The sequence below is a fragment of the Myotis daubentonii genome, chromosome 3 (assembly GCF_963259705.1).
Source record: "Myotis daubentonii chromosome 3, mMyoDau2.1, whole genome shotgun sequence".
Classification (NCBI taxonomy): Eukaryota; Metazoa; Chordata; class Mammalia; order Chiroptera; family Vespertilionidae; genus Myotis; species Myotis daubentonii.
Genome location: NC_081842.1, coordinates 102,707,600 through 102,723,877, shown reverse-complemented (window position 1 = coordinate 102,723,877; position 16,278 = coordinate 102,707,600). Strand labels below are relative to the sequence as shown.

The 16,278-nt window shown below is 38.5% G+C and overlaps 1 protein-coding gene across 1 annotated transcript in view; it reads left to right on the top strand.

The window, feature by feature from the left end:
- The window catches only part of LOC132230515 (spidroin-1-like), a 161,436-nt gene extending 145,956 nt beyond the window's left edge, over window positions 1–15,480 (top strand). Inside the window, exon 3 of the mRNA XM_059688107.1 lies at window positions 15,459–15,480. Coding sequence (XP_059544090.1) covers window position 15,459 — 1 coding nt within the window. The 3' untranslated portion in view covers window positions 15,460–15,480. The remainder of the gene's footprint in view (window positions 1–15,458) is intronic.
- Window positions 15,481–16,278: the final 798 nt, after the last annotated feature.

Genomic DNA, 16,278 nt, shown 5'->3' with positions numbered 1-16,278 from the left:
ACAAAACAAGCCCTGTAAAAGAGGTTCCCAAAAGTATTCTTTTCCCCCCTCAATTTAAACATCTCACTTTTCTGCCAGAAAGCTCTATAAATGGAAACATTTACTATCTACTCTGAAAAGTTACTAAGATTTACATAACTTTTCTGCTTTGTTAAAAACAACCTTCAAACAAACAAATACCCCCATCCCTCAAAGAAACCAAAGTATCAAGGTCTTCCAAGCATTTTGTGTGGTGCATTTAAAGCTAGAGTTTTTGTTTTACTTCTCTACACAGCAAGAGGTCTCAACATTTGGTATTGTATGAGCTACCCTGCGGGATCTCCCAGTCCCTGTGGTACACACGTAATTTGCCATGTCGCCCTGTAAAATTAGACATTGCCACTACCTACCCAGATGCTCTTGTTTTCTGATGAATTTCCTGGCTGTTGTTGGCAGAGTCAATGTTTGGACATATGAGGAGAGACTTGCTGGGAGTGTCAATAACTCCATTACTAATCTTATCTCTGCTTTCCAAGGACTGAATTCAATACATGAAGAACTCTTCATGTATTGAATCCAGGGAATCTCTGTGTGCTGCTTGACAAAGCCAAGTCTTTGCTCATTCTTGCAAACTGTATTCCCTGTTTTATTTAAGTAATCTTAAGTCCCTATGTACTATTTATTTATTTATTTAATTTATTGCTTAAAGTATTACAAAGAGTATTACATATGTCTCCTTCCCCCCCCCACCCCCCTTGACATTCCCCCAGCCTCCCCTCCCCCTCCTCCACCCCTGGTGGCTTGTGTCTATTGGTTATGCTTATATGCATGCATACAAGTCCTTCGGTTGATCTCTTACTCCCTCTCCTGCCCCCCAACCCTCCCCGGCCTTCCCGCTGTAGTTTGACAGTCTGTTCTATGCTGCCCTTCCTCTATATCTATTTTTGTTCATCAGTTTATAATGGCCCTTATTATCCATAAATGAGTGATGTCATGTGTTATTTTTCTTTCATTGACTGGCTTATTTCACTTAGCATAATGCTCTCCAGTTCCATCCATGCTGTTGCAAATGGTAAGAATTACTTCTTTTTTACAGCAGCATAGTATTCCACCATGTAGATGTACCACAGTTTTCTAATCCATTCATCTGCTGATGGGCACTTAGGCTGTTTCCAGATCTTAGCTATGGTGAATTGTGCTGCTATGAACACAGGGGTGCATATATCCTTTTTGATTGGTGTTTCTGGCTTCTTGGGATATATTCCTAGAAGTGGGATCACTGGTTCAAATGGGAGTTCCATTTTTAGTTTTTTGAGGAAGCTCCATACTGTCTTCCATAGTGGCTGCACCAGTCTGCATTCCCACCAGCAGTGCACGAGTGTTCCTTTTTCTCCACATCCTCTCCAGCACTTGTCGTTTGTTGATTTGTTGATGATAGCCATTCTGACAGGTGTGAGATGGTACTGCATTGTTGTTTTGATTTGCATCTCTTGGATGATTAGTGACTTTGAGCATGTTTTTATATGTCTCTTGGCTTTCTGAATGTCCTCTTTTGAAAGGTGTCTATTTAGGTCCTTTGCCCATTTTTTGATTGGATTGTTTATCTTCCTTTTGTTAAGTTGTATGAGTTCCCTATAAATTTTGGAGATTAGGCCCTTATCGGTGATAACATTGGCAAATACGTTCTCCCATGCAGTGGGCTTTCTTGTTGTTTTGTTGATGGTTTCTTTTGCTGTGCAAAAACTTTTTATTTTGATGTAGCCCCATTTGTTTATTTTCTCTTTAGTTTCCCTTGCCTTAGGAGCTGTATCAGTGAAGAAATTGCTTTGGCATATGTCTGACATTTTGTTGCCTTTGGATTCCTCTAGTATTTTTATGGTTTCTTATCTTACATTTAAGTCCTTTATACATTTTGAGTTTATTTTTGTGTATGGTGTAAATTGGTGGTCTAGTTTCATTTTTTTGCATGTATCTGTCCAATTTTCCCAATACCACTTATTGAAGAGACTATCTTGACTCCATTGTATGTTCTTGCCTCCTTTGTCAAATATTAATTGAGCATATTATTTCGGGTCAATTTCTGGGTTCTCTATTCTATTCCATTGATCTATATGTCTGTTCTTGTGCCAGTACCAGGCAGTTTTGAGAACAGCGGCATTGTAATACAGCTTGATATCTGGTATTGAGATCCCACCTACTTTGTTCTTTCTCAGGATTGCTGCAGCTATTCGGGGCCTTTTTTTATTCCAGATGAATTTTTGGAGCGTTCATTCTAGATCTGTGAAATATGCCGTTGGTATTTTAATGGGAAGTGCATTGAATTTATAGATTGCTTTGGGTAGTATGGACATTTTAATGATGTTGATTTTACCAATCCAAGAACATGGTATGTTCTTCCATCTGTTTATGTCTTCCTCTATCTCTTTTTTCAATGTCCTGTAGTTTTCTGAGTAGAGGTCTTTTACCTCTTTGGTTAAGTTTATTCCTAGGTATCTTAATTTTTTTGGTGCGATGGTAAATGGAATTGTCCATTTTTTAGTCTCTCTTTCTGTAAGTTCACTATTGGTGTATGGGAATGCCATAGATTTCTTGGCGTTAATTTCGTATCCTGCTACATTGACGAACTCATTTATCAACTCAGAGTTTTTTGATGGAGTCTTTAGGGTTTTTTATGTATAATACTAGGGGCCCGGTGCACGAAATTCGTGCACTGGGTGTGTGTGGGGGGGAGTGTCCCTCAGCCCAGCCTGCCCCCTCTCACATACTGGGAGCCCTCAGGCGATGACCCCCATCACCCTCCAATCGCAGGATCGGCCCCTTGCCCAGGCCTGACGCCTCTGGCTGAGGCATTCGGCCCGGGCAGCGGGGACCCGCAGCTGCAGTGGCCCCATAATCGTGGGCTTCGCTTTAGGCCCAGGCAAGGGACCCCTAGCTCCTGGGACTGCCAGCTTCGACTGTGCCCAGCTCCCATCGCTGGCTCCACCCCTACTTCCTGCTATCACTGGCCAGGGCGGAAAAGGCACCTGATTCTCTGATCATGGCTGGGGGGCAGGGCAAAGGCAGCCCCAGGGCCGCCTTGCCCTGCCCCCCAGCTCTTAGCTCCCCCCTGGGTTTCCAATCACTGTCAGTGGCAGGGAGCTTCTTCCTGCTTTCCCTTTCCCCTCCCTGCATTGTGCCTACATATGCAAATTAACCGCCATCTTGTTGGCAGTTAACTGCCAATCTTAGTTGGCAGTTAATTTGCATATAGCCCTGATTAGCCAATGAAAAGGGTAGCTCGTAAGCCAATTACCATTTTTCTCTTTTATTAGTGTTGATTATGTCATCTGCGAATAAGGACAGTTTTACTCTTCTTTTCCAATTTGGATGCCTTTTATTTCTTCTTCTTGTCTAATTGCAATGGCTATTACTTCCAGTACTATGTCGAACAGGAATGGTGAGAGTGGGTATCCCAGTCTTTTTCCTGTTTTTAGGGGAAATGGTTTTAGTTTTTGCCCATTGAGTATGATGTTGGCTGTGGGTTTGTCATAAATGGCTTTTATTATGTTGAGGTATGATCTTTCTATTCCCACCTTCCTGAGAGTTTTTTATCAGAAATGGGTGTTGGATTTTGTCAAATGCCTTTTCTGCATCAGTTGATATGACTATGTGGTTTTTATCTCTCAATTTATTTATGTGATGTATCACGTTTATTGATTTGCGGATATTGTACCATCTTTGCATCCCTGGGATAAATCCTACTTGGTCATGGTGCATGATCTTTCTGATGTACTGCTGGATCCGATTTGCTAAGATTTTGTTGAGGATTTTGGCATCTATGTTCACAAGGGATATTGACCTACAATTCTCTTTTATTGTTTTGTCTTTATCTGGTTTTGGTATGAGGGTGATGCTAGCTTCATAGAATGAGCTTGGAAGTGTTCCTTCCTCTTGAATTTTTTGTAGTAGTCTGAGGAGGATAGGTTTTAGTTCTTCCTTGAATGTTTGGTAAAACTCCCCTGTGAAGCCGTCTGGCCCTGGGCTTTTGTTTGCTGGAAGATTTTTGATGACTGCTTCAATTTCTTCCAGAGTTATTGGCCTATTGAGATTTTTAGATTCTAGCCCCTATGTACTCTGAATGTTAGGTAGATTTTATCAAGACATGTCTAGCAAGTCACTAATGATTTCTTAGATCAAATTCACTGGGGAGCTTTCATTTTTTACTTCACATGATTTCATTAAAATTGATGTAAATTGTAGAGAAATAGGAACAAATAGCTCTGTCATTTATATTGTATGTATGAATGGTATCTTTGAATATTCATCTAATTAAATTTACTAAATCAGTTAAATTTACTAAAATCAATAATGGTCTGATGATAGCTTCAGAAGCACACATTTATGAAACAGCAACCATCTCTCAATACTTATAAAAACATTGCCTTAAAGTTTGTTGGTATGTCAAAGACCCCCAAATACAATGCTCTTAAATAAATAAAATCTCTGGGTACCCCAGGGATCTAGTGTTTTCTTCAAGTTCATTCTTGCCCCACCTTCATTGAGGTCCTTCACTGGACCAACTAAGGAGAGACAATCTAGTTTTTAAAGGCTGCATTTTTATGATGCAATGCTAATAAAGTTACTTGTGATTTTCATTTTTTTGAAGTTATTTTCTGTGTCTAAATACCATAACAGAAGGCTAGTTTCTACATATCAGAATACATTCCTCATCTATGAAAATCATGGAATGTTTTTCAGATTGGAATTCATACCAGAATGCATGCATCAAACATTTGCAAACTCCAGAAGTCTGTGCTTGAGCCCAATACTCCAGTAGTGACTAGAATGGGAAATTTTAGAGATTTTTCAAGTGCATTGCAGGAAGCGAATGATTAAGCTTAATCAGTGTGCAAAGAGTTGAAGACACATAGCAGCCTGTACTGGGTGGATCTAATAATCTCCTTTGGCTTCAGAGAATTATAAGCTGTCAGGGAATTCTTGGCATTGTGACATGATGTAACATACATTGTAAAATAATATACTAACAGACAAACAACTGGAAAATATTTTAGTAATGATAATGCATTACTGGCAGAAAATGACTGCATTTGGCATCAACTGCAAAGATACAAAGGAAAACTGAAAGCCTGATACTCTCAAATTAGTATTTTTTGTAAGATCCATTTATTTTTTTAATTTTACTTTTTTATTGATTAAGGTATTACATATGTGTCCTCATCCCCCCATTGTACCCCCCAACCCCACCCCTGCTCATGCTTTCACTCCCCTAGTGTCTGTGTCCATTGGTTATGCTTATATGCATGCATACAAGTCCTTTGGTTAATCTCTCCCTCTTACCCCCACCATCCCCTGCCTTCCCTCTGAAGTTTGACAGTCTGATCAGTGCTTCTCTGTCTCTGGATCTGTTTTTGTTCATCAGTTTATGTTGTTCACTATATTCCACAAATGAGTGAGATCATATGATATTTATCTTTCTCTGACTGACTTATTTCGCTTAGCATAATGCTCTCCAGGTCCATCTCTCATGTTGAGTTTAACTGGAATTTGCTTTCCAAGTGTTTACTGTGTTCTTGGTTTTGCATTGCACATCAATAATTATTTAGGTGTTACCATAAATTTGTTAATGCTCTTTTTGTTTGTTTGTTTTTTCTCTTTGTATATTTGAGACCACATTATAGCTTTTATTGGATGCATTGCTTATTTGTTAATATGTATCCTCAACTAATTCTTTCAGAGATTGCCCAGCTTGGTAAACACTCCCAGGCTTTGATTTTTAGCATATTTACTTACATTATTTTCACTTTAATGCCACTTTGGCTGAGTACAGTATTATAGGTTTAAAATAATTCCCCTGTTTAATTTGGAAGATAGTAATTACCTAACATTGAATTATACTCATGAGAAGTTTAGCTAAGGGCAGGCTAATTTTTCAGATTTTATTTTTTGATTACCTGTTTTGCCTTTTCTTTTCCCCCTCTAAAAATCAATTGGTTTTATTCATCCATGAAATTCTGAAATTTTACAATAATGCATGTGGTTTTACCTCTTAGCAGTTTTAATTTGAAGATCCATGCTTTCTTCATACTTGAGAACATTTTTTTTGGTATTTATTTGATTGTTCAGTGACTCTTGTACAATGAGGGGTTAGGGGCACCCCCACCCTCACCATCCCATGTTATTAAAAACTTATTTATAACTTTTGACTTCTCCCAAAATTAACTAATAATAGTCTATTGTTGACTAGAAGTCATACAAATAACAAAATACATACCTTATATGTATTATATACTGTATTTTTATCATAAAGTAATTTTGAGAAAATAAAATATTATTAAAGAAATTATAAATAATATTAATTACATTTACAGCATTATACATATTTATTGAAAAAAATACACATATAAGTGGACCCACACAATTCAAACCTGTGTTGTTGAAGGTCCAAAACAGTATAATTCTTTGCATTTTCTCTTGTTCTGAAATTGGATGATGGAATTTCTGGATGTACTCTTCATATCACTTAACTCTACACTTAAATTTTCCTTCCTTTGTCCATATGTTTAACTTAGATGTGGGAATATCTCAGCTCAAATTTTCAATCCATTAATTCATTATGTACTATGTATTACTACCATTATTGTGTACCTATTGAAAATTTCATTTATGATTAGTTTTTATTCTAGAGTTCTAGGGAATATATTTTCATAGGAGAATGGATTTTCAAATCTTTATCACTATATTAGGGGCCCAGTGCATGAATTCATGCACCTTGAAAGGAACTGTGGGCCATAAGGCTGCGTGGGCACAGGGCGGGTCTTGGCCCATCCTCCGTGTCCCTGCCCAGCCCCTCCCGCTGTGGCCCTCAGTCCCCTGTCTGCTAGCAGCCCCACTGCTGCCGCTGTTGCTCCCATGTGCTGATGGTGCTCGCACCTGCTGATGGTGTGGAGCATTTTGGGCTAGTGCCAGCAGCAAATGGGAGTGGGCTGGCACCGTCAGTGGGTGCGAGTAGAGGCTGCTTCCCTTATTGCCCCTCAGGAGCAGGGGGAGGTGGAGAAGCCCTCAGGGGCGATGAGGGCTGGCAGCTGATGTTCGCACCTGCTGACGGCACTGGGTGATCAGGGCCAGTGACGAGTGCTGGCAGTGACGCAAGCATGGCCAGCACTGGCAGCTGGTATGAGCACCAGGTGGGACCACGGTGCATGGGAGCAAAGAATTTTCAATAACCATCAGAGTCTCGTCCCTATAACAGCAACTGGCGCCCTGCCTTGGTCTGGTGCTCCCACTCACCTGCTCCACCATCCCGCCATGGCTGACACCCTCCATGTTCCATGCTCTGGCGCCTGTTGCCGATGCCTGCCATGTTTCGCACATGTCCCCTGGTGGTCAGCACACATCATAGCGACCAGTTGTTCAGTTGTTCGGTTGTTTGGTTGTTCTGCCATTCGGTCTATTTGCATATTAGGGTTTTATATATATAGCTTTATATTTATTCTAAGTCTTTTGTTACCTTTATTAACTCTTTCCTGGAAGGTTCATTCTTCTTTTTGTTATTGCCTAGCTTCTATATTGTTGACTTTCTTAAAAGAGTTAGTGCTTCTTGGTTGCCTATAGCATTGATTTTGAGAATCACCATTCATGTGCTTTTTGTATTTCTAAACCTGTCTCCAGTGTATGGGGAAAGCATTTAGAATACAATCTTGCCTTTCAAAGATAAGATTTCCCACTACTCCTGGTAATTACAACAAAACGTCTACAATCCCAATATTCTTTAGCCAGTTGTTGTAGCCCACATAGCACAAAAGAATGAAAAGGGAATAAACTGACTAGCTGACTGTTCCAAATGAAACTCTCCAATTAAATCTCCCTCTAAATGTTCCAGGGTTTTTCCTTAATTCTTAGAATTACTGACAGTGGGCTTAGAGACTTTGAAATCTCTTATCTCCACAGCAGGTCTCTTCTACATTCTTAGAGCCTTTAGATTCCTCCAGTTTTGTTTGCCGAAGATCTGATTGTATATGCTCTCTATATTTCAGAAATTCCAAAATTTTGTGGTTTATAGATTCTACTTTTTATACTTTAAAAATACTTTTGCTTTTTAAAATTTTTGATTTGGAGTGAGAGGGAGGATATAAGTGTATGCTTGATTTATCTTATAAGAAATCACCCATAGGAAAAGAACTTATAGTGCAAATATTTTGTTAGGCCTTATTGTGAGACAATAAGGTAAAGATGGTTCTTTCAAAAATTTTTTACCTTATACCCAGCTATTTTGAGATACATATATTTTTTCTTTATCCTTTTTTTAATCCTCATCTGAGGATATTATTTTTTATTGATTTCAGAGAGACAGAAAGGAAGAAAGATATAGATAGATAGATAGATAGATAGATGATAGATAGATAGATAGATACATACATACATAGATACATAGATACTTAGATAGATAAACATCAATGTAAGGCAGAAACATTGACCATTTGCCTCCTGCATGCACCTGACTGCAGATTGAACCCACCACCCAGGTATGTGCCCTGACCAGGCATTGAACCCACAACAGTTTGGTGCATGAAACAATGCTCCGACCAACTGGAACTACCCGGCCAGTACCAGGATTTGTTTTTCTAGCAATGTTCTCATTATAATAAAGTTTTCCACAAGAAATATGAAACTTCCTTACAGCTTATTTACAGTTGATTGAGATATTAATTTTTAATGCAGTTCTCATGAAAGCAAGGAAACATCCTCTGAGGTTATGTGGTGGTTTTATCCTTAGAGAAGATGAAGTCATTTTGGATATACAGCATCCCTTCACTTGCTTAATGGGATCATTGACCAATAACTTTCTATCAGTGACCTGACGTGACTTCAATGCCTAGTTGTCTAAAATGTATGCAAGACTTTGACATTTAATTACAAAGCAGTTTTCAGAAATAGTATCATTACATGTTAGCCACTGGGTCATGTACCTTTGACAGTGGATATGGGGTAATTTCAATGATGCAAACTTCTTATTTTAAACCATAGTTACAGATGGAGAGCCCAGGAACTCTCTGTGCTACTCTATATGGCTATAATCCCATAGAAACAGATGAGAAGCCTTTGCAGATGGCTGATAAAGTAATACTAAAGATTAATTTCATAGTGATCTCCCTTCCTCCTCTCTCTTTTTTGTGCATCAGGTTGTGAATATCCATGTTGTGTGTCTTTCAACATTAAGATATTACATTTTCTAAAGTTCTGGAGGTCACTAGAAAATTACAAATAATAAAATTGTTTCAGAAGTCCATATAGTTTTTAATTTCATTAGGTGTTTTCACTGTCTCTTCTATCAAATTAGAGTGACTTAATATTTTCTTATTAGTAAAAAGATGGGCCTATAGTAAAAAAAATGGTAAACTTGCTGACTTAGCAATGATTGTATTAAGTACTATTGGATTCAATACTATTGGATTAAATTTATCAATACTATAGAGAGATCAATCTAAAAAATATTTGATTTTCCATAGCAAATTTGATTTTGACTTTCACATTCAGTTGAACCAAACATAAACACCAAAGACATTGTGCTCTTTCTCTATGTAGATTAGCTCTTTAATGTTGTCATTTTTTAGTATTCATAGGAGTACTGATTCTTATTTTGTTTTAGCAATGAAATGAAAAGGTTTAATAAGTTCACTCAAGTCATACAATCAGTCATCGGTAGGTCCAAAATTAAAATTCAGGAATTCTGGCAGAAAAGCAAAGAGAACTCCCCAATGACTTTGAAAGCTGAATACTGAATGAATATCACAAATAAATCCCCAGAGAATCACTGCTGCTAAGCTTTCTAAGAAAACTGAAGGAAAATCCATAATCTAATACTCAATTATTTTATATCAAGCAGTAAACTAAACATAGCTAAACCTGTGAAAATGTCCAAAGATAGCTTAATGATACATTAAGCTGATCCAGCTCATCAAACTTACCATCTGACAGATAAAGGGCTTGATGTTTATGTGGGAAAACAATGTTTACTTTAGTCATTACTCTTCTTATTATACAATGTGTCTAGAATAAAATAAAGAATTATGAGACAAGTGATAAAAGAAGAAAAAATAATCCATATTAAGGATATAGACAACTGAAGCAAAAGCAGGGCTATTGTAGATATTGGAAGTACCAGATAAAGACTTTAAAATAAATATGAGCCCTGACCGGTTTGGCTCAGTGGATAGAGCGTTGGCCTGAGGACTGAAAGGTCCCAGGTTTGATTCCGGTCAAGGGCATGTACGTTGGTTGCGGGCACATCTCTAGTAGGAGGTGTGCAGGAGGCAGCTGATTGATGTTTCTCTCTCACCAATGTTTCTAACTCTCTATCCCTCTCCTTTCCTCTCTGTAAAGAATCAATAAAATATATTTAAAAAATAAATAAATATGAAAATGTGGAAAGAATGGATTACATGTGTGAGTAGATGGGAAATTTAATTAGAGACATGGGAATTTTTAAAAAGTCAAATGAAACTTCAACAAAAAGTAGGAGACATGAAAATGTAGATAGAAAACAAAAAAGAACCAATTAAAATGAAGACTACGTTAGATAATCATCAGTAGAGTAGATGAAGTAGAGGACTGAGTTATCAATTTGGAAGACAAGATAGTAGAAAAATACACATCAGAACAGCAAAACAAAACACACTAATGCACATAAAATTTTTTAAAAATGAGGATAGTTTAAGGCACCTCTAGGAAACACCAAACATACCAACATACGGATAACAGAAAGAGAAGAGAGCAAGCAGAAAAATAAATCTGAAGAAATAATGACAGAAAACTCTCCTAACCTGGAGAAGGAAATAGACATACAAATCTAGGAAGGGCAAAGAGTCCCAAACAAGGAAGAACCAACATGGCAGTGTAGATAAATGAGGTACTCTGCCTCCCACTACTACATCAACGTTACAACTAAAATACAGAACAAACATCATTTAGAAATGCCTGAAAGCTGGCTGAATGGAAGTCCTACAACTAGAGAAGTAAAGAAGAAAGCACAGTATTATGCTTAGTGAAATAAGCCAGTCAGAGAAAGACAAGTATCACATGATCTCACTCATATGTGAAATCTAATGAACAAAATAAACTGTTGAGCAAGATAGATACAGACATAGAAGCATAGAACAGACTGTTGAATCTCAGAAGAAAGGTGGCTGTGGGTGGGTAGGTGGGTGGGTGGGAAGAGATCAACCAAAAAACTTGTATGCATAATGCATAACCCATGGACACAGACAATAGGATGGTGAAGGCCTGGGGTGGGGGGGGGGGAGGAGGGCAAGCAATAAAGGGTCAAGTGGAGAAAAAGTGACATATGTAATACTTTCAACAATAAAGATCTTTTAAAAAAGGAAAAAGGAAGCATATTGGGACTGGTGGGAGGAGTGGAGGCGCAGACTGGCTGGTCTGACACAGATGTGTGGCATTTTCAGTTTTTTAAAAATATATATATTTTTATTGATTGTGGGGAAGCATGGGAGACTTGGTTGGAAAGTTTGTAAGGGGGAAATTCTGAAAAGGGGAGTGGGCTGAAGGTGGCCTGCCCCTGTTTCTCGGAATTCTGACTTAGGGAAGTTGGCTGAAGGTGGCCACCCCTAATTATTCCTTGACATTTCTAAACTAGTCTGTGCATGAGCAAATCCTCAAGTGTTTACCAGAATCTGTATGCTTAATCTTTAGGTGTCTTGCTTAAAGGACACATGTGTCCTCCCAAGATTACTTACCCTACTGATTGTATCTAAAAGTTAAACTTTATCTCAAGCTGCAGTTACAATAAAAGCCTGAAGAGGCAGGTGAATAAGGCTATCTGGCTCTTTTATCCAGGCAGTCCCTTAGCCCTCTCTTTCACAGGAATCCTGTGTCAGAGTAATCATTCATCTGTCGCTTAGGGTCTGCTGGTCAGCCCTGGAAAGTGGTTCCCCGTGTGAGGACAAAGGAACACAATGAAACATGGTGGAACCCTTGAAAACGAAAGTAACTGTGCAGTAAGTTATTGGAGCCCACTTGGGATTTTCCAGTCTGAGGGGATTGTTTTTCAGCTAAGGTTTCACAATGGGACAGAAGTTGTCCATACAACAACAACAACACTATATATCAGTACTTAAACAGTTATTAAAAGCAAATAGTGCCTTGGTTACAGAAGAACAATTAAAGGGCCTGTTACAAACTGTTATAATTTATATTCCCTGATGCTGGAACACTAGACCTTGATCTCTGGAACAGTAGGTAGGAATTTAAAAAGAAATTAAGCCTAAGGAAAATGGGTACCCCTGTCATCTATAACTTGTTCAAGCTGTACTAGGCCCACTTCATATTGAGGATCAAAAGCCTACAGAACACCAGGAGGGTTTACCACCACCCTCTCCTCCTGAAGTAGAGCCTGGAAAGACTGTAATACCTAAAGCCCTGCTGTCAGAGGAACGCTTCCCTGATCCTCCACCTCTGATGTGGGAAGGTTCATCAACTAGATCCTCAGTTATTGGATCATGTGTTAGGCAAGCTATGTTAGGAAATTTTTGGCTTTCCCAGTATGCAAGATCAGCAAGGTAACTGGATACATGAACCACTCTCTTTTAATACCTTTAGAGAAATAAGGAAAAGTATTAGAGAAAATGGGGCTAACAGTCCATTTACAAAAGGACTTCTTAATGCCTTGTCAGAAAATTACCATATGACGCCTTGGGACTGGCAGATTTGGGCTAAAATGACTGTATACACCAATCAATATTTGCTATGGAGAGCAGAATATGATGAGAACTGTGAACAACATTCTGTTTGTGGGTGTTCACTGGCAACCCCACCTGGGAGCCCTCTGGGCCACATTCTGGCTATAAGTCCTAAGCACTGTAAGACATCTGAAAGATCCATGAAAAAGACTCTGATTTATTAAATCTTGTCTGTGGGTTATGCATGCCTGTAAATAGCCTATCTAATAAAGAGTGAATATGCTAATTGACCTTCACACCATCACAAAGATGGTGGCGCCCACAGCCAATAAGGAGGTAATATGCTAATTGACTGCCCTGCCCTCAAAGATGGTGGTGCCACAGCCAATAAGAAGGGAATATGCTAATTGACTGCCACACCCTCAAAGATGGCAGTGCCCACAGCCACAAGATGGCGGCACCCAGTCCCCTCAGCCCCGCTGGGGTGGCAGGCGTGCAGCCTTGACACGAGCCTGCCTCCAGAGTCCCCCAGTCCCCTCAGCCCCCCAGCCATCCAGGGCTGGCCCGAAGCGCAGGCAAACCTCACATGGCAGCTGCCCAGCTGACTCCTGAGACTCAGGTAACCAGGGCTGGACAAGGCTTGCACAAGTGGCAGCAGCAGAAGTATGATGCGGGCGTCGCCTTCCCCTGATCGCTGGGTCACCTCCCACCCCTAAGGGTTCCCAGACTGTGAGAGGGGGCAGGCCGGGCTGAAGGACACCCCTGCAGTGCATGAATTTTCATGCATTGGGCCTCTAGTCATATATAAGAGAGTCTGTTGATTATTGTTATGTCTCTTTGTTGTTTGATTTCTAATGAGAGTTCTTATCTGTTTGTAATGTAATTTGGTTACTGACTGATGTTCTTTGCTTGCTTTATCTTTGGGGGACTTAGTTTGCTCTTCACTGTTTTATAAACATAGAGAATCCTGTCTCTGCTGTTTGGGCTTTATGCCACTCAGAACCCATTTGCTGTGCTGGGTTAATGTGAGATAAGATTCTAAAGCTACTGTCCCAGTCCACCCTTTTGTGAGTGCTCATTCATTTACTGTAGGGGTTTTTCTGTTTCTGTTTTTAAGATCTCTTCTTATAATGCAAGATTTCATATTGTCAGTCTACTCAGAAAGAAAAAATATAGGAAATAATTACTTAACCTCCCAAGTCTTTTTTCTAAGATGATTAGTGCCCTCCAGTATGCTGCAGAAATAGCAATGTGGAGGCCATTCCCATTTTTGTAAAAACAAATAAAATAATGGTACTTTAAAATTAAAGCCACTGTAAGTCAGTGAGTTATACATGTTACAAAATTTACCAAGAAAATGCCTTGGGTAATAATAATTGGCTTTAAAACCTCAAAGTTGTTAAGGCAAAATAAATATAACCAAAGTGAAGGGTACATGATAAAGCATTTTCAGTGATAATTATATATGGCTAACTATAGTTTTCCAAAGTGTTTGGTAACCTAAAACTTTGGAGTTTTTCAGAGTCAAATAGTAAAAATTATTAAATATCTCGTTATTTTGAAATAACAGGATACTGAAATATTAATTAATCTGAGTTTGCCTCTTATGGAGAATGTAGAGGATGGAATTGAATTTGTTGATGAATAAGTCTTGTATTTTATTTGAAATATGTATTGCTAATCTGAGGAATGTTCATTACTTACATGTCACCTAAAAATTAAGGTTTCTAAAGGTTAAGAATTCTAACGGGAAAGAGTTTATGGTTTTGGTGCAATAGAAGGCATGAGGCATGGAGATGCATTTTGAAGAGAAAATAAAGTAGGCTCTAAAACTGTTTATTTCCAAAAGCTGTAAGGTTTCTGGAGAAAAGTTTTTGAAAGTTGTATAATGTTTGTAAAGAGAAATGTTGAAAAGGAAATTTTATAAATGACACAGGCCAGGAGTAGCAGAACAGGGAAACTGAGATAGTTAAACAGCAATTTGGAGCCATCTAGTAAACCCTATCTTTCCTAAACCAAGGGCACTAAAGAGTAAATGATTTGCATTTTGCCTCCCTAACCAGAGGATAAATAGCTTATATCCACCTACTCAGGGAGACAGATAGTGGAAGTCCAATTAGTGTCATTTGCTGACCACACCCAAGGACAAATGAAGTTAGAGAATAAACCTAATTTTGGTTAGTCCTTTTCTAGTCTGTTAAAAGTGAAAAGATATTTCCTGTTCTACCCAGGAAGCAAAAGTTTATAAATTATTAAAATGGTTATATGTCATATTAATCAGGTATTTAAAGAAAAGCCATATTTTAATCCTGGGAACTGAAGTTTGCTAGCCTATGTTTGTGTCTAATATACTTTGATATATAATTTTTGGTAAAATAAGTTTGACAATCCTTCCAGGGTTTGAATTTTAAGAAACTTTTTCTTGACCTAGAGTTGGTTTTAGATCATTCCAATAGGCTCTGGAATGCCTCAGGAGTTTGTTTTCTCTCTCATGAAGGAAAATTTTCTGCTTAAGGTACATGGAAAGCGTTGTCAAATAATAATAACCATCTGATGCTTTTATTTATAGCTCTAATTGTTATTCTGGAATACTGTGTTTTGCAAAAAGGACAAGATTCCATGTCATTTGCATTACTCTATAAAGTATCTGGATTTACAGAAGTACTGGCAGAAAAAATCAGGAAAAACAAAAATTTTATTATGAGGCTGAATGAATGGAAAATAATTATATAAGTTTTGTGACTTTTGTTGAAAGTATTACTAATTCTTAAACTTTTTGTTTTTCAGATATAAGGAAGCATTTTTAAAGCAATTTGGTAAATTATATGTTTTTCTCACTACGTGTCCTGCCAGAATATGGCAATTCTTAGTAAGTGGCAATATATTTCTTTTCCTGAATTCAATAAGACGTGTTTCCAGTTGTAGCTATATTAACCAAGATAAACTGATAATGGGCCTGCTTATAGCAGCCATGGCTTCGCAGCCTTTTGCAGAACTTGGTCCATCCAGCATTCCATGAGAATCCCTTACAATCCACAAAAGCAGGCCATTATTGAATGTGCCCATGCTATCCTGAAGGGTATTCTAGTAAAATAAAAAAGAGGGACTCAAGGACCCTCCTATAATATTATCCAAAGCACTCTTTACCCTTATTTTTTTTTAACCCAAATGATCGTTTTCAATCCTCTGTAGAATGGCACTTTACCTCAATAACCCCACCTCAGAAATCACAAGTCTTGCGGTGAGATGTGGACACTAATAACTGTATGGGACCCAATAAATTATTAATATGGGGAAGAAAATATGTCTGTGTTTCTACCCCCATAGGGCTGCTGTGGATTCCAGCTCACTAGATTAAACCCTACCATGGCATTGCATGGGACCAATCCTCTTCCAGAAATGAAGAATTTGGGCCTGGGGACTCTGCAACCCCAAATGTTGTGCCTTCCTTGGACCTAGACTGCTCCTGGAATAACCTGGGGAATGATGAAGAAGCTGATGGCAGAGGCTGAGCAATTATTGGAGTGCATTCACACTCCACACACTCTAGATAATTAACTATTGTTCTTCTTGTTTTTCTTATAGTCTGTAAAATCAGAACTTGAAC